Here is a 22,638-nt window from a genome sequence, read left to right as displayed (position 1 = left end):
CTTGACCTTATAATCATCAATTATCATAACTGTAATCGTTTTCTCATTTAATTTTTGATAAAAAAAAAAATTAACAATCTCTTAACGCAGTAACAATTAACATGTATATATACATACATAACAGGTCTTACAGTGATCGTACAAACCTTATTAGGGAATAGCACAATCAATAATCCAGTAATTTAGTAATAAAGAGTAATCAATAAATATCCCTTAAACAGATAATCGCATGTGGTAGAGTAGTTTGAGATAGGAAATCCGCATCGCAGTGGGTCTCTGGTTCGATTACTATGTATACCTTATGGCGATTATTATCGTAGAGTTCTAGCGGGCGAAAATTTCCCCATATCCTCCTGATAGGCGAAAATTTCCCAGTTAAACCTTTACAAATATTTTTTTTTATTATTTACTGGCAAATAAAACATATTTTACACGATATATTATTAATACGAATTTGATTATTTTATGTATTTATTTCAATATTACAAAAATTTCTTTTATTTAAAAAAAATGAGAATAGTAAAAAAAAATAATGAACTACTAGATTTCTTTTACTAAAAAATGAGAACAATTCATTAATTATAAAAATAAAAATCATTAAAAATTGCACAATACCTAAAAAATTACTAACTTGATTATGTTTAAAGTACTCATCCATGCTTTTAAAAGATGTCGGTGACAATTGTGATGATGATGATGATGATGGTGGCTGTGGTGGAGATGACAGAGACGATGATGATTGTGCTAAATAACTCTTTAATTCAAGCTTATATATCTCTTCTTCCTGACTTGAGATTTGATTTGAAAAAATATCGATCCACTTCAATAGATTTGCGTTTTCACGCTCAGTTTTGTCTAGCTTGGAAATCACTTGTTCACCGGCTGTCTCAACAGCTTTTTGGAAATCCTGGAGCTGTATCTGGAGATCAGATATTTCAATTTCTTTTTGTTTAAATTTTTTATATTGTCGTTTTTTTTGTCTACGCCAGGCCGTTTTCCTAGAATGTAATGATGGTTTTCCCATTATTAAATGAAAAGAAAATTACCTTTTTTTTTATCGAAAAAAGATGTTATTTATTATTAGGATTCAACAATTTTGGAAATTGTCCAATTGTACTGTCGTCAAAATTAGTTTAGTACAACGTAAAGATCTCGTGTATAATTCCTGTTTCAGTAACTACAGTAGTTCAGGGTTTTTTCCCTTCGGGAAAAAACCATCCCATGAAATTATACCCAGGAGCGTGTGACTTATGGCCACTGTATTATCACGTGTATGATTATTATTATTTAAAGACTACATAAAAATTTGATAAATCCATAGAAGCCGCAATATTATATCTCGAAGAGCTTGGAAAATCACAAGTAACTGTGAAAAGGCTTCCGTAAAATGAGAAAAATTTGTCGTGCGCATCTTATAAATTCTCAATACAATAAAACCCAAAGATGATGAGATTTTAAGTGCGCTCTCATTCTCCTCCGTTAGTATTTTCCTTAATTTGTCGATTCTTTAGATTTACATTCGGCTTAATCTTCTCTTTACTATTTTTATATTTAATGTACCTTTCTACTAATTTCTTCCAAAGGACATTACGCAAATTATTATAAATTTGTAACACGTCAGCGTATCCTTAAAAAGAATTCATCGATCCACACAATTCAGGCAGCATTACTCAAGCTCAAATGGCACGTTTGCTTTTTGAGTCGTACAAATCACTACCGAAGTGGATTAGAAAGATAATTTTCGGCGAATTGAAGCCATTATTTAGGAACGATGTACTTGAACGATTCGTCAAATCAAATTTTGAAAAATGATCAAATTTCCAGATATTTTAATGGTAACGATAATCCAGCTTCAACAAGCTTTTTTCAATATCATCCCTAATAAATAAAATGTTAGCGTTTTTATGATATTAGGTACTATAATAAAAAAATTATCTTTTATCACATTTTATTTACATTGGAGTGAAGAAGCGCAATTATGCAAGACGGGTCACAATTTTTTTTTATGATAATAATAATATAATAAACTTATAATACACTATAATATAAAATAAAAAAAATATGCTATAAATTTTCGTATAAGTATTATACTTAAATTATTGAAGAATCAGATTTCCGATCATGTGTTCCAACATTCAGTTGCTAATATCAAAATAATATTTTGATGATCTTAAAAAATTTTGTTAAAAAGACAATATACTTATTTTGGTCATGTAGAAAATAATCAAAATTATATAACGATTGTTACCATCATAAAAAGTTATTGTGGCGAAGCAAAATTATAATTATACTGTTTATTTCCACCTCCTGAATTTTCTACTAACATAGTAATTTCATCTGAAGGATTCATGTGTTAAAATCCATTTCAGTTTGTTGATCCCCAAAATTTAATTTTTCGTTCTCACTACTAAGCATATTTAGTATTCATGTCATATTAAGGTAAGTTGCGCTCTCTGTGTTTATGAGAGAGTTTAACTTTAGATGCTTGAGAGGGTTCAAGGAACCCGTAGTGTTATTAGGAAACCAATATCAATACAATTTTTTTTTGCAAAAAAAAGTTTTTTTTGCTAATAGGTGTATAAACACGATATGGAATTTTATTCGATCACAAAGAAAAAAAAGAAAAATTGAAAAAAGATTCTACTCGATCATGATTTAATTACAATATCCGTAATCATATGATGAGATTAATTTCGAAAAAAAGAAAAGTCTAATTATTGACTCAATCTAATCTATTTAATTTCGAAAAAGAAAAAAAAATTCTTTTTTCCATTGTTTTTATTGTACCGTATGATTTTTTTAAGGAAAAAAAGTAATATAATCACGATATGAAAAAATTACTTGTTCATGATTTAATCACAATATCCATCATTATATTAAATAATTAATCAGATTTTTTTTCCCTTAAAAAAATCTGTATTACACGATGTAATAGATCAATGGCAAAAAATAATTTTTATTTTCGAAATTAACCGTATTTTTACTCGATCATGATGTGGTAAGATTAAAATTATTTAAATAAAAAAAAAATTCAATTGAAAAAATTTTTTGACCCACATTTTTTAACTCATAGAAACCATTATCAAAAAATGTCTTCTCAAGATCGTAATAAGCCTGTACAAGAAAAAGAAAGTCATAGACGGAGCTCTCTTATTAAGCATTGGGAACCTTCGCAACCGCCTTCGCAATCGCCTTCGCAATCGCAATCTCAACCTCAATGGTCACAACAATATTTATCTCAATCATCTCAACTTTTACCTTCCTTACGTTCGTCACAGCAACAGTATCCATATCCCTCTCAACGTTTTTCGTCACGGCAACATTCTCCATACCCCTTGTACCCATACCCCTCGTCACAACAACAGCTTCCATACCCCTCGTATTCCTCACAACACTTGCAGCATCCTTCAACACAATTACTTTCTGATGAAGAAATTGGTCTGTATTATTATAATATTCGGTATTTGAAGAAATCTTCAATAACAGAACAATAACTTGTAACGTTATTTCTATCATATAGATAATTTACTCGCTACACTATTTCTACAAATCGAGGACATCATGTCCAGAGCCGTTAATCCTGTTTATGTCCGACAATCTATTGCAGAACGCTTTGCCATGACGCTCCCTGAACATTTACATGATCAAATCGAGCAGATGATCCACAGAGGCAAGCGTTCTAGTGAAGAACGAAGCCGCACTTCCTCATCGTCTACACCTATTATGACAACCCCAACTCTCACACGGACGGATTCAATGTAACGAATATGATTTTTTCATATTTATAATCTTATAATCTTCATATTAACATAATGTTTTTTAAAATTAGGGATACCTTGGAAGAAATTCCTCTTATAACTCAAAGTAGTACTAGTACTTCTTCTCTTGGTATTGCTATACCTTCTGTTACATCTTTAACTCTCCCTCGGATGAATCCAATGTAACAAATATATTTTTTTCATATTTATCATCTTGTAATCTTCATATAACAATGTTTTCTTTAAAAATTAGGGATGATATGGAAGAAGAACTCTTAAGCTCAGGCTTACAGCTGCCAAAATTCTATCTCAAGAATCGAAGATATCCAACATCGATTCGCCCTTATGCAAATTCTCCTGAAAAGTTCACAGATCGTGATACAAATATATCATATAACCAGAAGAGAATTTCTAATATTATATCGTTGCAAAACTCTATCCCAAAGTGGTTAAGAATAATAGTGATTAACGAATTAAAATCATTATTCCTAAGAACAAGAAACTTAGATAAAAGCAACAATAATCAAATTATAGAAGATTTCTTAGCGTCATTGTTACCAACTTTTATGAACGATCATCCTGACATATTACATAATGTAGCAAAAAGTTTTCGTAAAACCTGGTCGTACTGGAGAAATACATTATGGGATAACATCAAGCTTAGATACGAAACTTATCAAAAACGTAAAGAAAAAGACGAAAGTCTTGATTTCAAGCCGTACTTAAAAGGTCGTCATATTGAAGAAATATTCAACCTTTGGTTGAAATTTTTGGACAAGCCGATATCTCAAGAAAACGAAAATTCGCTTAAAAATTTAATTCTTTTTGGATTCCACTGTTTAGAAATTTATAACAGTGATGCACGTGACCGTTTTTTTACTCACACCGGAAACCTTTATACGGTTAATAATATTTTTAACAATTTATCTGGATATAATATTGGTTCTTCGATTGATTTATCAAAGTATGAAATTGAAAATAATGATGATGATGATTCAAATTCCAGCTCTGAGGATGAACCAAAGCCGAAATCAAAGAAATCTACTAAAAAGCGAAAAAAATAATATATATTATGTAGATTTTTTTCAATTTAAATTTTTAGCGTAGAAAAGTAAAGTATCTGGTCGTGTGTTGAAGTTTGATGAGAGGTTCGTATGTAAATTTATAAAACAAATTTTTCTTTTTTTTTTAAAAAAAAAAATTCTATGTAAAAAACCATCATTTTAAAAACCAGGTCAAATGATTATAATTATCATTGTTACTACAACAATAATTTTTTTCTTTGTATCTATATATATATATATATATATATTTTTTTACTTTCACAATCTAAAAGAAGACGGGTAGATAGTATATTCTTTATCATTTTTATTTCTATTGTATAACATTATTGCCAAAATAAAACTTCAAATTTGCAACCAAAATTAACGAACATTCATTCACATTCTTTAACTGAATCGAACACGGCGATATCATTTAGATTTTTTTTGGTACAATTATGAAACATCACGGCGATATCATTTAGATAATTTTTTTACAATTACAAACCGATATCACGAAGATATCATGCAGTGTTTTTTTAAAATAAATCAAATCATTTTTATTAGTATATTGGATTTTATAATACAATAATAAAATATTAAATTGAGTTAATCGTAAAGGTTATTTTTAAAAACAGCAACAGCAACATCAACATCAACTTCACCAACAACATCTACAACAACATCATCAGCAATATCAACGGCAACAACAATCCATTTATAAACCTCAATCACAATATTATCCTGAATTTGGACGTAATTACAGACCATTTCGATTGCAATATCCTTATGAGGATGAACAACTACCTCGTTTACAATATTGCCCAGGTGTCCACATTTTGAAGAGGAGACAACAATCTCAATCAACCAGACAAGCAGAAATCATTAATTTGGAAGAGGAGCAATGACGCAGCACATGAAAAATTTTTCTCGTTTAATGGAAGCCTCTACACAGTTAACTGTGATTTTCCAAGTACTTCTGGTTATAACGTCGCGACATCAATAAATTTATCAAAATACGACGTGATATTTCAATATGTACTTCCGATGTTGATTCTGACATCACTGATCCATCAAATTACTGACTTCCATATTGAACAATTTTTTTTTATATTTTCTGCAATATGAATTTAACATTATCACCATATCAATTTGGCATTCAAGATGATATTCAAAAAATGTCCGTTAACTCTTTATTAGGTTGTAAAAATTGAAAAATATTTCATACAATAAAAGTATAAAAAAAAAAGTTCACCCTGCCACCACGGCCCAGATAAACTTTCGAAATTTGCCACTGCTACCAGCAACTCATGGTAAATTTCGTAAGAAAAAAAAAATTTCAAAATTTTTTTTTAAAAAAAATAAACTATTTATAAATCAAAAAATTTACAATTTCTTCTGGAGAACGAAACTCTTCGTTGAACGGCACGACCTCCAGTTCATTTTTACATTCACTACTGTTGTGCCCAGCTTTCCAGCAGCGTATACAATAATTACCCCATCAAAACTGCGATTTTAAATTGGGGCAACTTTTTACAGAATGGCCAAAATACATACAAATTTTACAGGCCTCTTTATACTGGATGGTTGTAAGGAATTAGCCAGTTGTTGTTCGTCATAGATATTAACACATCTCTCGAAGAATATAATATTCTTGGTGAAGAAGGTGTTGACAGCGGGAGGTAGGGTATAATTTTCGTCACATTGCTTAAAGGCTAAAGCCAATAGTGTTACCGTACCGTTTAAATATAATCTCGTGTTACGCCTGTTCAAAATCCGGTTTATTTATTTTTGATTGGACTGATAAGTGACACGAAAAGTTTTTTTGTAATTAAGATGTGTAATTATGACGTATAGTGCAATATAATTGGGTTTGTGAAACTTGAGTATGACTAAAAAAAAAATATTTGATTTCACATGATGATTAACATTAACTGACCAATAAAATTTATCGAATTTTGCATTCGAATTACAATAAGAATGTGGGTTTCGTAAGATTTAGTAAACAAAGAAAAATGGGTAAGTAAATTTGCTTGCTATTCCTTTGTCACAAAGGCTGAATTAAAATATTCCTTTCGTCATGAAAGGCTAAATCCTTGGTTAAAATAATCGATATTCCTTTTGTCACGAAAGGCTAAAATAAGATTCCTTTCGTCACGAAAGGCTAAAATAAGATTCCTTTCGTCCCGAAAGGCTAAAATATGTTTCCTTTCATCTTTAACATTCCCATTCCTTTGTTAAAATATGATATTTAATATTCCTTTATTGAAATCAAATATATTATATGAAAAAGTATATATCAAGAATGAATCATTTTTCTTTTTTTTAATATAAAGTATTAATTTATTATTTTTAATTTTATTTAATAATAATATAGGTAAGAAAAGACATGAAGGTTGTCGTGATCATAAATTATCAGTTTTCTTCGGTGGTAAGAACACGAAAGAGTTAAAAGGGATAAAATCGAAAGACGTTAAGGGATGGTTAAAGAATAGATTTTCTTACAATTTTGTACATATCAGAAAGGATCCTGATTGGGGGTAATGAAATAAAATAATTAATATATACAATTTTTAATTAATAATTTAATTAAATGAACATTTGTTATATTTAGGCATGGATTTGTGCACTTCGAAAATGATGATGATAAAACTAGATTTTACAATTATGTGAGAAACAAAAAATTTATCGGACCTCTAAGTAAAACAATCATGTTCGCAGAAGCACGTCCAAAAGGAGGAGATGATGATGATTATGATGATGATGATGATGATGATAACGACGATGATGATGGACGATCTGTAAGCACTATTATTACATTAATGAAATATAAATTAATGAAGGAATTATTACTTATTAAAATTTTTTATAAAAAATTAGAATACACAAAACCAATCACTACAATCCCCGGTACAGCCGCCCCTATCACAACCATCACCACAATCATCACCGTTACAACTCCCACCACCACAATCACCACAATCATCACCGGTACAACTCCCACCACCACAATCACCACAACCATCACAATCACAATTACCAGCTTACAATATTTTTGAAGTCGAAATTAATATCACAATTACCAGCTTACAATATTTTTGAAGTCGAAATTAATAGGTATTAATATTAGTTTATTTATATTAATATTAATTGTTTTTATTAATATTTTATTTACTTTTTTTTGGTAAAGCTGTTTAATTGTAGATATTTTTATTTTTAATGTGAAAAATCTCTCTGTTGATGTAAATATTAATAATACGAAACTCATATTTGTCAAATTTGAGTACGATTTGCCAAAAGATCCTGAGGGATCCAATTGCCTATTAAGAGAAGCAGTTTTTCCGGACAAGGAAGTTATTCTAAATCTGGAATTACCCAAAAGGCAAGTTTATATATTAAATTAGTAAAATTGTAATTTAATTTATAATTTAAAAACTAATAATTAATTTTTTTCGATCATGATGTGGTAAGATCAACGCAAAAAAAAAGGGATAAAAAAAATTTTTTTTTTTTTATTCAATTAATTATTTCTTTTTTTTTTATATTTAGATATTTGTTTTTTTTTTGACTTGCATTTTTTAACTATCATTAAAATGTCTTCTCAAGATTTTGATAAAGAACAAGGAATTCGTAAAAAAGGCTCGCTTATTAAACATTGGCAGCCATCGCAACTGCAATATCAACAACCTCAGTCTCAACAACCGCAACAATCTCAACCCCAAACTCTATTTCAGTGGCCGCGACAACCTCAACAATTTCAACAATCTCAACCTCAACAATTTCAATGGCCGCAACCACCTCAATCTCAATGGCCTCAACAACCTCAACAACCTCAACAACCTTCAATGGTCGCAACAACTTCAACAATCTCAACCTTAATGGTCGCAACACCTCAATAGCTATAAGAGTATCAATCGTCGCCGCTACCTCAATCATCGCTCTATCGTCTATCATCGCCTCAAATTGGTCAAGAAGAAATAGGTGACTTATAGTTGATATTCAGTATTCTTTCTTTTTATGATATGAATAATTCACTTACCTTGATATCTATCTAATAATTGTAGACGAAATGTTAAAAAAGAAAGAATTGAGAACATAACGAGTAAAGCGTCAGATCATCTTGCAATTAAGTAGTCGGTTTGGGCTTGTTTTCCTGAATACGTCAATATGGTTGCCGGAAGGCAATATAAGAAAAGCCAAAGTCCTATATTATCAACAACTCCGATGGAATCTTCTCCGGCTAGTTCTCCATATTGTTCTCCGCGTTTGGAAAATGCACAAACACGTACTCCCAAGGTAAATATATTTACGTATCATTATAATAAATCTGTAATATTTATAATCCATATATTTCGAACCTATTTTAATTTTTATTATAGAGACGAATTTGAACAACTACTATTAATTAATAATTGGAGTTACTTTGTTAAAGACCGTCACTACCCAGAAGTCCTTCCCAAGAGCAAAGATCTAGTGAATAAAGTCAGAAATAGATGAGCGAATTATTAGAAAGCAACGTTATAGTTCCCTCCCAAATGGGGATCAAACATCATATACGTTGAATTAAGAGCATTATTTCTTCGTACAGCATCTTGACCATTCTGCTAGGAATTTAAGAGGAGTGAATTGTGGCCGAATATAGGTAGCGCATATCAAAATAGTAGTAGTATTGGCGCTAATTTTCGCAATCTTCCCCTTGAAGTTTTGGCTATATTTCGTCAGTGGTTAACGTGTGTTTCAAATGAATTACCTGAAGAAATGAAAAAAGCTCTTCGAAATGTTGTTGGATTATATGTTTAATTAAAAAAAAGACGATAAGACAGCTCGTAGCTGAAAAAATAAATGTTGCAAGATCATTGGACTTATCTCGTTATTACATAGGCGCTGACGTTCCGTTGATAATGAAGAGAGTAGTAATGATGAAAGAAAATCACGATTGCGAAATAAGGTATATTGTGTATTATATGTTTTTATTATTATATATATTTATACACGTGGAATTATCAGTTTTCACATCGTAACAATTTTTTAATATCTATAATTTTTCTGAAAAATCTTTTTTGAACGTAGGAGGGAAAGCAAAAAAAAAAACCATGGGGATGTCTTCGTGATATACCGCTTCGATATTAGCGATATCAAGATTTTTTTTGATTAATTGTAGGTTTGTATCACGTGAAGTTCAATATTCAAGGAAATTTTGTAATATACCACATGATGCTTTTAGTAATAAAATAAACAAAAGTCTAATTTTTTGCAAATTAATTTTTTTTTTGTTATAATTAAGGATGACGGTTATGATATTGCGAACATTACGAATTATGATGTCTAAATTTTCGCAATTTCGCAACCGCATTTATTCTGCAACGTTACAATTATTCCGCAATACCATAATTAATCACAGTTAATTTGCAATATCGTGATTAATTAAACTGGAGGTAATCACCAAATAAAAGCAAAGACAAAATTACGAACATACATCAATTCAAAATTTTAACAAAAAAAACAACAAATTGGAAAAGAGATATTTTGATGCTATTGACCGTTCGGTTACTAAAGCTTTTGATATGAGTATTGAGTAGCATCCCATTTAGTGTTATTGAAAACCTTGGTTTATTGATATGATTAAAACTTTACAACCAGCGTACAACCTACTACCAACTCGACAAATTTTAAGTGGAACGTTATTACAAGCTGAATTGGCTCGTGTAAATTTACGAATCTATAATGAATTAGCTAAGGAAACTAATTGTACGATTGGTAAATTTCATTATTATTTCTTTATTAATATTCTGATTTTAATTTTGTTTCTTCTATTTGTTATCTATTCTAAGATTCACATGATCATTTTATCAGCTCTATGGGACCACACCGCCGAATTATCTCTCAAAATCATCCATCAATTCTCGATATACGGTGCATTGCGCGCTGCGTTAATTTAATCAGTTCTGACATGATTAAATGCGCAAATGTAATCTCACAAGATTTTTCAAAAATTCGGCTATAGGCGCGGCATTACTTAAAGCGCTATTCAATTAAAAAATATACAAGGAGGAGGTCTAAAATCGTACGTGGAGACAAGGTGGATGACGGTGTATGAATGCACAAGCTCAATCTGGCGTTAAAAGATGCTTTGCAACATTATATTCTCTAAGTCTATTAAGAAGAAGTTACTTTTTGAGATAACTAATGTATATTACTTAAAAATATTACTTAATTGAATTCTAGATAATCACAAATAAAATCAATATTGAGAAATCATGGATTTTTTGACGATATTCGTATGTTTTAAGGATGCAATGTTAAAATTAGAAGGTAAAACGCAACTCTATCAGTAATAGCTTCTCAAAATCGCATAAAATATCAGAATTTTATTTTATTAATATGACAGCACGTTATACATTTAAAAGTTTTTTATTAATTTGTAAAAAAATAAAGTTTAATATTTACGGTATTGCGGATGAGTTGCGATACCACAAATGAGTTGCGGCAATGAAGTGACAATATCAAATCAATATCGTAAATACTTTTTTTTTTTATTTGAAATTACCGACATCGTAATGATATCAAGACTGTGCCGATTAGATATTTTTGAATAGATATTGTCATGATATCTCGGCGATAAATTGGGGGATGAAGTGACGATATCAAATCAATATCGCAAATACTACATCTTTTTTTTTTGAAATTACTGACATCGTAATGATATCAAGACTGTGCCGATTTGATATTCTTTTGAATAGATATCGTCACGATATTTTCGCGATAAATTATGGTGATAATGTGACGATATCATATCAATATCGTAAATACATCTTTTTTCTCCCTGAAATTAACAATATCGTAACGATATCAAGACTATACCGATCAGATATTCTTTTAAATAAATGTTGTCCCGATATTTTCGCGATAAATTATGGTGATGAAGTGACGATATCAAATCAATATCGAAAATACTACATCTTTTTTTTTTGAAATTACTGACATCGTAATGATATCAAGACTGTGCCGATTTGATATTCTTTTAAATAGATATCGCCACGATATTTTTGCGATAAATTATGGTGATGAAGTAACGATATCGAATCAACATTATAACAATATCATCACGGAAATTGATACCATTATGACATGAAATTTATATCGTATCCATATCAATTCAACATCGCTCAAATTTTCAAGGTTTCTGTAAAGTAGCTTAGTATTAGATAGCGTTTGACTTTTGTTTTATTTTTTGTTCTTGTCTATCTTTCTGTAATCTAGTTCACGTGGATTTTAAAAATAAAAATAAAAATAAAACGTTACTCAACAGAAATCATAAAAGTTTTATATAATGGTTTTCATAATATAAAAATTTCATCAATAACTCGGCAACTCGACTTTTAATTTTTTTTCGAAAATTTTATATGCAAAATTATTTTCAATTTTTAAAAAGTTCTCACCCGGTATAGTAATAATATAAAAAAATTTTTTTAAGACTTAACAAAAACTGCATTTTTACCACTTTGTGTCGCCTAATTACCGTTCTGATTTCTTCATTTATATTTATATTTAAATATTTTACTTACTGTTATTTCATAGCTCAATATCGAGCTCCTTACGAATGACCTCCACCAGGCAGTCCTCTTACCTATGGACAAACCTCGCGGGGTGACTATATTTCTGGTAGTACTTCCACACAACGTACAGCTTATATGGCTCCTAGGTTATGGTGTCATCGGGCTGGATGTGGGAGGTGCAAGCACCACCCACCTCCGGGTCTACGACCCGTCGCAGTACCTATATGGCCCCTACGGGGCTCAGGAATCCCCATATATCTGCCACAATCTGGGACAACATCTGGAACAAATATATATATCAAATAACTAGAAAACAATAGAAAAGGAAGCAATAACGGATATAATGAGAGGGTTGTCCCGGATGTGGCAGATGTGGCAGATGTTTCAGAAAAATTATGAGAGGACATCCCCCCAGAAAAAGTTTTATTTTTACCCCCCAGATCCGCCACATCCGGAACATCTGGAACAAGTCAGGATTCCGTCTAATAATCTGTTGGAAGCAGTGAGATAGCAAACCAGGTAAGTTAGCAGGTAAGCCCCTAGAAGGTCTATAGAGCCAGTAAGACCAACCCGTCCCGCCCCCATCAGAAAAAATAAGTAATTGAACAATGGGTATACCATAAGTAACCTATAAGGACAGATAACATGTATACCCCGCACGCAGTATCAGTAATCCCCGAACTTGTAGGCCATATCCTGGAACTCATTCCAAGTAGCAATTTTGGGCCACATCTTTTAGAAGTCAGCCCAATCTGGAAAGCCGAAGCTGAACGAGTACTCTGGAAGTGGCATAAAAAATCCGAGGAGGCATACGACAGGGCAGTAGAAAGAAGGAAAAAGCAAATGATGCTCTTGGTCGATCGGAGGAGGAGGATAATAGAAATCGTGACCTCCGTGAACTTGAATGGAAGGCGTATCAAAAGGCTTGTAAAGAGTTAACGGACACTAGAAAAGAGCTAACTATAGTAAAAGGAGCTCTTGAACGGTTTGGATTTCAGATATATGTAGTTTGAAAAAGGGGAAGGGAAGATTTAGAGCAGTCGTAAAGGTTCGTGGTTTATAGTTTTTTTTTTACCCCTAGAAGATAACCAGATATAACCGGAGGACCGCAGAATCGCAGGACCACAGGACTACAGGAGGGTAACCTGGTAGGAGTGCAGATCTTTGGAAAAAATATTCGGCAATTGAAGATTAGGTAACTATAAATTAGTACTCGATTTGATAGAACAAAAAATGACTGCCCAAACTAGCACTCAAGCTCAAGTTATCCCCAAGTTCGGTGAACAGAAGAAGGCTTTTAGTATTGATGAGCTTAAACGGCTCATTAACGCTGCAAAGAATATGAGGGATCTCAATCAAGCTAAAGGTTATCTTTGCAGTTACTTTATCCCCTGCTCCAACCCGCATGGAGTCTTCATGTGGCGATCAGAAATCAAAAACCTCGAGCACATCCCTGATAAAAATATTAATAAACTTATCCGTCCAATTACCAAAGTCTTTTACACACAATCTGAACAGGGTCCTTCACAAAAGGTTGAATTTAATATCAACAAATGGTTTATGATCGAATATAGTACTGTATGTGTAGCTACCTGTGACCCTCAAAAATCCCGTATCTTTAAACTAGGTGGCCAACTTTATTTCAATATCTTTCCAGGATTCCTTCATATCCTGCGTCCGATATCCACTTTTGAATCTACAACCCACCTCGCGGTTAAATTTATCTTCTCTCACATTCAGAATATCTGGTGTTCAGGTGATTGGAATCTTACTGAGTATATCATAAAGTGGTTGGCCGGTGTGGCAGCCGGAAGGAAAATGTATTCGATTCTCTACCTGAAATCTGGACAGGGTTGGGGTAAGAGTATTATAACAGATTTTATTCAACGTAGTGTCTTAGGTACTCAACTTGTTTATAAGACCAGCGATCCTCAAACAATTCTTGGAAGTTTCAATGGGCAATTACAAGGTAAGGTTCTTCTCCTCCTTGAGGAAATGCCTACAGAAAAAAGCCAGTGGAATAGTCTGTATCGATCGTTGAAGGATAAGGTAACAGGTGACATAATGGAAATCCATGAAAAATACAAGACGCCAACACATTACAAAAACTTTATATCCACCATTGTACTCACTAATGAAAATGCTCTCAGAGTGGAGAATGACGATAGGCGCACAGTGTTCTTGGATGTGTCACCATCCCGCAAGGGAGACCTCAACTACTTTAAGAAACTCAGTGACGCTATGAAATACCCAGGCGCCAGTGAGGCATTCTATGCTTACTTGAGAGCCATTGCAGATGCTTACCCAGACTTCAATGGGAATCCACCACCTATGACAACATCTAAGCAGGATCACATCATATCGACTCTCCCACCCCTATTTCAATTCATAAAGGACACTTACCTCATAGTAAAAAATCATATAACCGACCTACCTGTTCAAGAATTTTATAGGGTATATACTTCATACTGTGAAACTCATTGCATTACACCCCTATCAAAGATAAACGCTTCTAGAATCCTATCAAATGAGTTGGGTATAAATAGCAGAAAAATACGTGTAGGTAAGGCAACACCACGAGTTTACAGCATATCCAGGGAGGACCTTTACAAGAAGTTTTTCACCAAAAAATGGATCCACGAAACAGATGAAATCAATATAGAAGGAATAGATGTAGAAACTCCTGAGAAGCCCGCATCTGATCCAAATGCCTTGGTGAAGTTCTTAGCAAATATATATAATCCAGCTAGTAAATCGCAAGTAGATCAAGAGGAAGTGGAGCTAGTTGTTGAGAAACCTGTTGAAGAAAAACCTACTGAAGAGCAACCAGTTGCCAAAAAGGCTCCTCCACCAGTACCACCTAAACCTGATTGCTTGAAGGTAAAACCTGCACTTGTCATCAAAGAGGATCCTATTCCTGAGGAATCTCCAGCTCCCATAGAGTCAGATACTGATGAAATTATAGACAGTTTTTCAGACTGTTATCTATCTGATGAGGAACCTGATCAAGAAAATGAGCCGCCTGCTGAGGAACCTGCATTTGAAGCTGATGATGACTACGACGTTTTAGATGACTTGCTATCTGACTCAGATCCTACAACTGCAGACCAAGTTCCTGAGCAACAACCCGAGTCTCCTGCAGAATCTTCTGCAAAATCCGAATTTCTCGTAGATTCCAAATCTTCTACAGAACCTGTAGTAGAACTGACTCTCAAAGAGCAACCTATCCCAGAACCTGACACAGAACTAGAAGTTGACTGGGACCCTGAACCAAAGGAAGGTACTCGAGCACACTGGGCTTGGCATGAAAGGCACCGATGGGATCATAAGCCATGGGTCAAGAATTCAAAGGACCAGGTCTTCAATGATCTCTACAATACAGGTAAGGATTTATGGGCTAAGTACTAAAATGCGTCAGACGAGTATGACTGGGAAATACTTGCGTTTGAAGTAGAGGAATGTCCCACAACTAGGGATGGCAACGGTTATAATCATAACCGTTTAACCGACCGTTTAACCACATTTAACTGACCGTTTGACCGACCATTTAAACATTTGACCGACCATTTTTAACCGTTTAACCGACCATTTGACTAATTATTTAAGTAAAATGGTATAACCGACCGTTTAACCGACCGTTTAACCGATTTTTTAACCGACCATAACCGACTGTTTAAATTTCTATAACTGATTATAACCGACCATAACCGACCATAACCGACCGTTGCCATCCCTACCCACAACGCGTATTGAGAACGAGTACCAGTACTACTTTAGGGAGGTAGTAGACCACTTCAAGGACTGGATCGAATATAATGGGAACTCACCTAAAACACCTAGCCGTAAAGAACTCGCAAATCTAATAAGAGTATACAAGGAGGATCGTGATGCTGAGATTATCCCTACTACCTCTGGTTATGAAACTATGAAGATGAATAAAGGTAAGGCACGAGAAATTCCAGAGGAACGTCCAAAAACTGATATGGAACGTGAATGGGAGGCCGCCAATGGAATCATCGATGACTGGGACGAAGATGATACTGAGGGCGCTATCAACGACATATTGTAAGTGCTATTTGAGATTATTTCTTTTTTTTTCGTATATATATAAAAAGATATTATTTATAGTTGAAGACAAATCATATACATAAAAATGCAATACTCAAGAATCGCCCGCACTTTACCAACACGACCTGACATCAAGGAACTTCAGTATTCCGGTGCCTGCTTTTCCAGAGGAGCTATCGCCAGACTCGGTCAGACTCTCCAGGCGCGATTTCCAGATAGAAAGTTCCAGATCCTACTTCCCTATGAAAACTGGAAACCCGGTGGATGGACATCAGGAAACCAACCAGCCAGCCTCTTCTCACTCTTGGACCACTATGATGAAGCACAACTACCGGATGATGCAGATCCTGATTACTTTGAACGATTCATAATTTATGTAAGAGATGCTCCACCGGTTGCAGGGGATGCAATGGGGAGCTAAATGATTGCCTGTATGAATGCCTGAAGCATATCTATGGTATATTCTCTAAAATACCCGAGACTATAAAAAAGCCTGAATATATCAAAAAGGCATTAGGTCTCAATCGTGATGCTCCAGTTCCAGTCTCATATATGGATAAGGTTGAACAACTTGCAGGAAGCCTTGCACTTAATATTGTAGGGGATTCCACTCGAATTTCTAAGAGCAAATCTGACAGACGTGCAACCCTCATCCTGTCTGAAGGCCACTACTCTCTTGCACTGAATCCTGGAAGACTTCACCCTAGTAAATTAGATAGAAAACAAAAGTCTCCCTTTGTTTATCGTGAAGATGGGGTTAATAATGTAGTAACAATATACAATGGTAAGACAGTTAAGTCTCTTACAGTTGGACAGTTTCAGAAAGGTAAGAACTCTGATAGTTACTCCTTCATCCCTATTGAGAAGAATCGTAAAACTGGAATATATGAAACACTTGAGGAAACATACCAGAGGATCCATGAAGAGCGGGATTCCTTTCTACAGGCTACAAAGAAGTTCGGTCTAGGAATCGACTTATCTTACCACAACTGGTCGTACAAGAGAACTGCTCTCTGGCTTTTTGAACGGTTTAGTGTAGGAGTTCCAGCTAATGATCCTCTTGATCCAGTCGAAGCAGAGTGGATAAGTGATGCAATGATGGGAGGTCTTATCTGGGCAGATAATGAATGGAAGGGCTATGGAAGACAATATGACGTGACAAGTTTGTATCCAAGTATTCAGCAATCGAATGCTAACTTTCCAATCCAACAAGGTAAGTTTCAAATACTCAAAGACTTTGTAGACCACAGAGGTTATGCCTTGTATGGATTATTTCATGCTAAGGTAAGTGGTAATGACATTCTCTTCCGACAGAATAAGAGGGGAGTCTATACATTCATTGACTTACAACGAGCAAAGAAACTTGGTCTTGATATACAGTTAATCCAGGATGGAAAGCCAAATGCCTTGATATATGACAGAGAAGCAAGAATTCCTGGAACTGTAATATTTGGTGAGTATGTTCACTTTCTCTTCAATATAAAGAACCAGGGTGGTGTGGCTGGTCGTGTTGCAAAGAGAGTTCTCAATACATTATGGGGAGCACTCTGCCAGAGGAAACGCAATTACAAGACACTCACCACAGATCAAACAGATCCATTCAAGTTTCCGGAAGGCCACACACTTGACTCCATCATACCAGTAGGATCTGACCAGTGGCGATTCCAATTCACAAACCCAGGTAGTCCCTTCAAGGGTGAGTATCCTAGGATTGCTCCATTCTTATTAGCACATGGACGGAAGATGACTTCAGAGTTATTAGAACCATATAAGGATAAAGTACGACGCATCCATACAGATGGATTTATTCTAGAGGAACAGCCGAGTAGTCCTACACTTATCACTTGTCCAGAAAATGCATCCAAAGCATTGAAAGCTCTCAAGTTTGAAACCGCAGGATACTGCCATGTAAAAAATGCAAACAAGGTTATCTGGACATGATTGCCAAGAATGCAGTTGGATTTACAGTAGGTATATATATTTTTTCTTGCTTGAATGTAAAGTCAATTTGAAGATTCCTATTTATTACAAAGTACAAAAAAGTATAAGGAATCATGTCAACATATACCGAATTAGCAAGCATTATTAACCGCACTGACAGCATTAGTGATGAAGTTATTTATAATGCATCATGCAATCAGTTCACCATTGTCTCTGATGAAACTGTCCTCAAGATTATCCGTGCATTAAAAGACACTATAGTAGTCGCATTAGTATCTGGGTTTAGCAAAACCAGCTACCTTGTCCAGGATCATGTGAAGTATATCAAGAGAATCCAGACAGCAAAGTCTCCTGTATCATATGTGAAGTTCGTGGCCAGAAAACTCTTCCCAGATAATGCAGCATATACTGCTAAGATAGCAAAGATTCGTGAATCATACAAGAATAAACAAGCTCTTTTAGACAAACTTGAGGCCCTCTTCGAGTTGTATTATAATGTAACTAAGGACTCATTAACAGGTCTTCCAAAGCGAGCTGTCACTATGAATGAGGCTGAGAAAACCTTAGCAGAACTTCTTGCATAAGCGGCTCCTGTACGAATTTAGTTTATATTTTTTATCCATTTGTAATGGGCATACAGTAATTGAAGATGGCTATAGTATAAGTAACATAACATCATGTTGGACCGATTACCAGTAGAAATAGTCGAACGCATTGTTGCAAAGATCCCAGATACTGACCTTATTGCAGCAAGTAAAGTAGATAGTGTGTGGTGGCAGGAGGTTCGTCAAGAAGCATATAAGAGATGGAAAAATTACGCTACTACAATTGGGCATGTCCAAGCTCTTGGAAAGCCATTTGAAAAAGGGAATATTGACTGGATATCATTTGAAGATGTAAACGACTTCTATAAAAGATGGATAGACCGCCTCACCAAGGATCAGCTTTATATTATGGAGAAAATGCTTAGGAATGGGATGGTTGTGGACCCCTAGGAAAGGGAAACCATAGAGCATGCATTAAGTGAACATAGATGGGGAGGCGATCCTTGGAGATTGGACTGGAAGTGGAATGATTGGACTCAACAGGAGTAAGCATTTTGTACTTGACTTTCATAGGAATTACCCTGCAGAGTCATATTTTTTAGATCCGGCCGGCATTACCGCGTAATCCCGAATTACCGAAAAAAGAAATTTATGTTACACAAGGTTCCAAACGCATTCTTACCAAATCGATTTTTTGTGGAACGGGTATCGCCCAAAAAGGAAATGATCTACGTACCGCATGAAATTAGTGACACTCTACACATTTGTTCAGGGTATCACGTGACATGAACTCCGTTCACATTTTCTGTAATATAATCCATAGTTTTTCCATGAATGCATTCTAGGCCAATAACCCAGTAACTTATTTATCAGGTATCCTTGCATTTTTTCGACAAGGATTGATGACCATGTAACCTTATCATCAGGTATCCTTGCATTTTTTCGACAAGGATTGATGACCATGTAACCTTATCATCAGGTATCCTTGCATTTTTGATAAGGACTGATGACCATGTAACCTCATCATCAGGTATTCTTGTATTTTTTGATAAGGACTGATGACCATGTCACTTGGTTATTATAAATTGTAGAAAACTATTAGGTATGTAGACACATACAGAAAAAAAGACATGTCTTACCCTTATATAGCTTACCCTATAACTGGACGTCCAATTATTATCGGTGGAGATACCTTTAATCGAATAGTTATGGAATCCCATGATTATATTGATGGAAGGCTTGTCCGTAGACAAACTGCACCTCCACCTGAAGAGCAACCTGTATATTTAAATACAGATACAGGACGTTATGTTCGACGTGGTACTAGAACATATCATAGACTGATTGAGAGTGACTATGAGGTAGTTGAGGATTACTACCTTGTCCATTATGAAGAAGAGGCGCTTATAGAGGAAATCATCAATGAAACACGCTATAATGAGGAAAATCTTGATGGGCAGCGGTTAACTTTCAATGATATACAACAAATCAGGGCCGCTATTCAGGCTGACCAAGATGAATATGATGATTTTATCTTACAACAAGATACGACTAATGGGACACCTTCCTCTGGTCCTTCCGTTCATCCACGAACTTTGGAGGACCATACCCCGAGACTTGCAGAGCTTAATATTGAGTTGTGTAGGGAATGTCTCATGCCTGTAAGCCCAAGTGACTTAACGGACAAGTTGTGCAAGGACTGCTCCGAATAGTTACTTAATTTTGAATAATTCTTTTTTACATAAAGAAAGATAGCCATGTCAACATCAATCGTAATAAACCAGTGCCAAAACTATGGAGTAATCACTCCAAAAACAGCACATAGAGGATTATCCAGTGTATTATACAGACAGATTATAAAGAAGATTAGTGATGAGAATGACCCTCTACAAGCCTTGGGACTTGCTAGGGATAAGTTAGTTCAGATCATTCGTCGGGCAAGTAATGTGGACTTTACACAATTATTTACACAAAGACTGGATATGAAAATTATGGATGGAGAGCCATATGAAGATATTAGGAAGTGGCTTCTCGAACAGCTTATAGCCATAGGTTGTGATAGTGGAGAAATTGCCTTATATCAATTTCTAAGGGATACATATCCAGATGGTATCGACGAGCCTTTCAATACATTCTATGAGAACTATGTAAATCATATAAGTAATTCAATGACTAAGAACTTTGCTTCTCGTGCCTTAGGAGCAATAGGGTTGAAGGCTAAGATGTTAAGGATTGACTTTGGAGGCCGTAAAAAAAGTGCTATGATTCTTAGAGTTTCTGCAGACGAATTACTTGATATTCTCACAAGATACTATTAATCCCTACTTGTAATGCTCGACGGTCCATGTGGCTCTTAGAAAAGATCTGTAGAAGGACTTCAATACCTTCTATTATTTTTTTATTATCCAGAGGGCGACTAGACTTCAGGGCTTCATATCGGGAGAATAACTCCTTCACATTCTCAGTTTTCAGAGTTTCAGTCTTTGCAGTCAGTCCTACCCTGTACTTTTGCTAAGAAGTCCTGAAAGTCAGCTCCTAGGGTCTTACCAGAGAGTCCATAAGCTTCCCGAAAGACAAATTTAATCCAGGTATCTGTATTCTTGGCTAAGACACCAGGTACAAGTAAATGTTGACGCTCTTTAGGGGATGGAAATACCCGAGCAAATTCAATCAAGTGTCCACCTTTTTTTGCTTCAGATACAGCTTTCTGACCATAGGGACTAAACTTGGATCGAACTGTGATTGAACTGGGTTCAGACTGAGATCGAACTGGGTTCAAACTTGGATCAAACTGAGATTGAACTGAGATTGAACTAGGATTGAACTGAGATTGCTCTGTGATCGAACTGAGACTAGTATCCCATCTTACTCGAATGGACAGTGGATCACTTTTAGACCGTCTAAGATCAAACACTACAAATTCACGTTGCAAAGTAAGATCATCAATTACTGGTGCTAATGACTCTGATTCTTCTGTATATAGGCGAATGATTCTCTTAGTATCTGTAAAGCTCCCATGACCTCCATGCAGTGAGATGTAGTTAACATTTTCTCGAATAGCCTTAGGAATGGCAAAGAATCTTTGAGCTACATAAATACATGAAATATTTTTGTGTCGTCCATGTGTAAAGTAACCAGTGATGAGATCCTGGATTTTTTTAGGTGCATCCATCAGATCCTCGAAGATTACCACAGTAGCTTGAGTAGGGTCAAAGGAGTCAATCTCTGGAATCTCACTATGGGTTACTGCAGTGAATGGGATCTTCTCCTCTTCGAAAAAATCATGTACAACTGCCCACTTCGGCTCGTCAAGATATCTGCCAACTAAAAGTACTGCATCACATAGTACATACCGATTACCATCCTCCTTTGCCTTCTTGTCACCCATTAACAAGTTAATGATCATAGTTGTCTTACCTGAGTCTGAGCTACCTGCTACGGCTAATCGAAAGGGCCATGATGGAGCAAACTCATTGCCTTGTCTTGAGTCAGTCGTGTACTCGTCCAAATTGTATACATAAAGATCCATTTGAATTTTATTCTTACTTAGTTTAAATACTATGTCGACATCAACACCAATTCCAGTTTATACTCCTTCAGAACCTACTGGACCGCCTCTTGCACACTTGGCTAATGAAGAAGACGATGATGAATTAGTTAGAATACTAAAGGCTCATGCAAATTTATTGACTACTAGGGGTCGTTTAACTGTTGATTCAGAGATACAGGA

The 22,638-nt window shown here is 34.7% G+C and overlaps 9 protein-coding genes across 9 annotated transcripts; 8 read left to right on the top strand and 1 right to left on the bottom strand.

Moving 5' to 3' along the window:
- Positions 1 to 551: 551 nt before the first annotated feature.
- On the bottom strand, positions 552 to 1,024 carry OCT59_008572 (uncharacterized protein; the record flags this gene model as incomplete). The annotated part of the gene is made up of 2 exons (XM_066142581.1): positions 552 to 554; positions 632 to 1,024. The coding sequence occupies 2 exons, from the start codon at positions 1,022 to 1,024 to the stop codon at positions 552 to 554; spliced, it is 396 nt and encodes a 131-aa protein (XP_065999450.1).
- A 2,065-nt stretch (positions 1,025 to 3,089) lies between these two features.
- Positions 3,090 to 4,822, top strand: OCT59_008571 (uncharacterized protein; the record flags this gene model as incomplete). The annotated part of the gene is made up of 4 exons (XM_066142580.1): positions 3,090 to 3,438; positions 3,521 to 3,758; positions 3,830 to 3,940; positions 4,012 to 4,822. 4 exons carry the CDS (start codon positions 3,090 to 3,092, stop codon positions 4,820 to 4,822), a joined length of 1,509 nt encoding a protein of 502 aa, XP_065999449.1.
- Positions 4,823 to 4,899: 77 nt separating this feature from the next.
- OCT59_008570 (uncharacterized protein) lies at positions 4,900 to 5,706 on the top strand (the record flags this gene model as incomplete). The annotated part of the gene is made up of 2 exons (XM_066142579.1): positions 4,900 to 4,914; positions 5,437 to 5,706. 2 exons carry the CDS (start codon positions 4,900 to 4,902, stop codon positions 5,704 to 5,706), a joined length of 285 nt encoding a protein of 94 aa, XP_065999448.1.
- Positions 5,707 to 6,813: 1,107 nt separating this feature from the next.
- On the top strand, positions 6,814 to 7,900 carry OCT59_008569 (uncharacterized protein; the record flags this gene model as incomplete). Its single annotated transcript, XM_066142578.1, has 4 exons — positions 6,814 to 6,817; positions 7,176 to 7,338; positions 7,413 to 7,599; positions 7,679 to 7,900. The coding sequence occupies 4 exons, from the start codon at positions 6,814 to 6,816 to the stop codon at positions 7,898 to 7,900; spliced, it is 576 nt and encodes a 191-aa protein (XP_065999447.1).
- Positions 7,901 to 8,391: 491 nt separating this feature from the next.
- OCT59_008568 (uncharacterized protein) lies at positions 8,392 to 8,697 on the top strand (the record flags this gene model as incomplete). Its single annotated transcript, XM_066142577.1, has 1 exon — positions 8,392 to 8,697. One exon carries the CDS (start codon positions 8,392 to 8,394, stop codon positions 8,695 to 8,697), a length of 306 nt encoding a protein of 101 aa, XP_065999446.1.
- A 268-nt stretch (positions 8,698 to 8,965) lies between these two features.
- Positions 8,966 to 9,598, top strand: OCT59_008567 (uncharacterized protein; the record flags this gene model as incomplete). Its single annotated transcript, XM_066142576.1, has 2 exons — positions 8,966 to 9,094; positions 9,407 to 9,598. 2 exons carry the CDS (start codon positions 8,966 to 8,968, stop codon positions 9,596 to 9,598), a joined length of 321 nt encoding a protein of 106 aa, XP_065999445.1.
- A 3,401-nt stretch (positions 9,599 to 12,999) lies between these two features.
- Positions 13,000 to 13,293, top strand: OCT59_008566 (uncharacterized protein; the record flags this gene model as incomplete). The annotated part of the gene is made up of 1 exon (XM_066142575.1): positions 13,000 to 13,293. The coding sequence occupies one exon, from the start codon at positions 13,000 to 13,002 to the stop codon at positions 13,291 to 13,293; it is 294 nt and encodes a 97-aa protein (XP_065999444.1).
- A 5,183-nt stretch (positions 13,294 to 18,476) lies between these two features.
- OCT59_008565 (uncharacterized protein) lies at positions 18,477 to 18,947 on the top strand (the record flags this gene model as incomplete). The annotated part of the gene is made up of 1 exon (XM_066142573.1): positions 18,477 to 18,947. One exon carries the CDS (start codon positions 18,477 to 18,479, stop codon positions 18,945 to 18,947), a length of 471 nt encoding a protein of 156 aa, XP_065999443.1.
- A 93-nt stretch (positions 18,948 to 19,040) lies between these two features.
- OCT59_008564 (uncharacterized protein) lies at positions 19,041 to 19,358 on the top strand (the record flags this gene model as incomplete). Its single annotated transcript, XM_066142572.1, has 1 exon — positions 19,041 to 19,358. The coding sequence occupies one exon, from the start codon at positions 19,041 to 19,043 to the stop codon at positions 19,356 to 19,358; it is 318 nt and encodes a 105-aa protein (XP_065999442.1).
- Between the last annotated feature and the right edge of the window lie 3,280 nt (positions 19,359 to 22,638).

The sequence above is a fragment of the Rhizophagus irregularis genome, chromosome 16 (assembly GCF_026210795.1).
Source record: "Rhizophagus irregularis chromosome 16, complete sequence".
NCBI classification, from domain to species: domain Eukaryota; kingdom Fungi; phylum Glomeromycota; class Glomeromycetes; order Glomerales; family Glomeraceae; genus Rhizophagus; species Rhizophagus irregularis.
The sequence above is the reverse complement of the archived record's forward strand: the minus strand, read 5'-3'. Positions and strand labels throughout refer to the sequence as shown.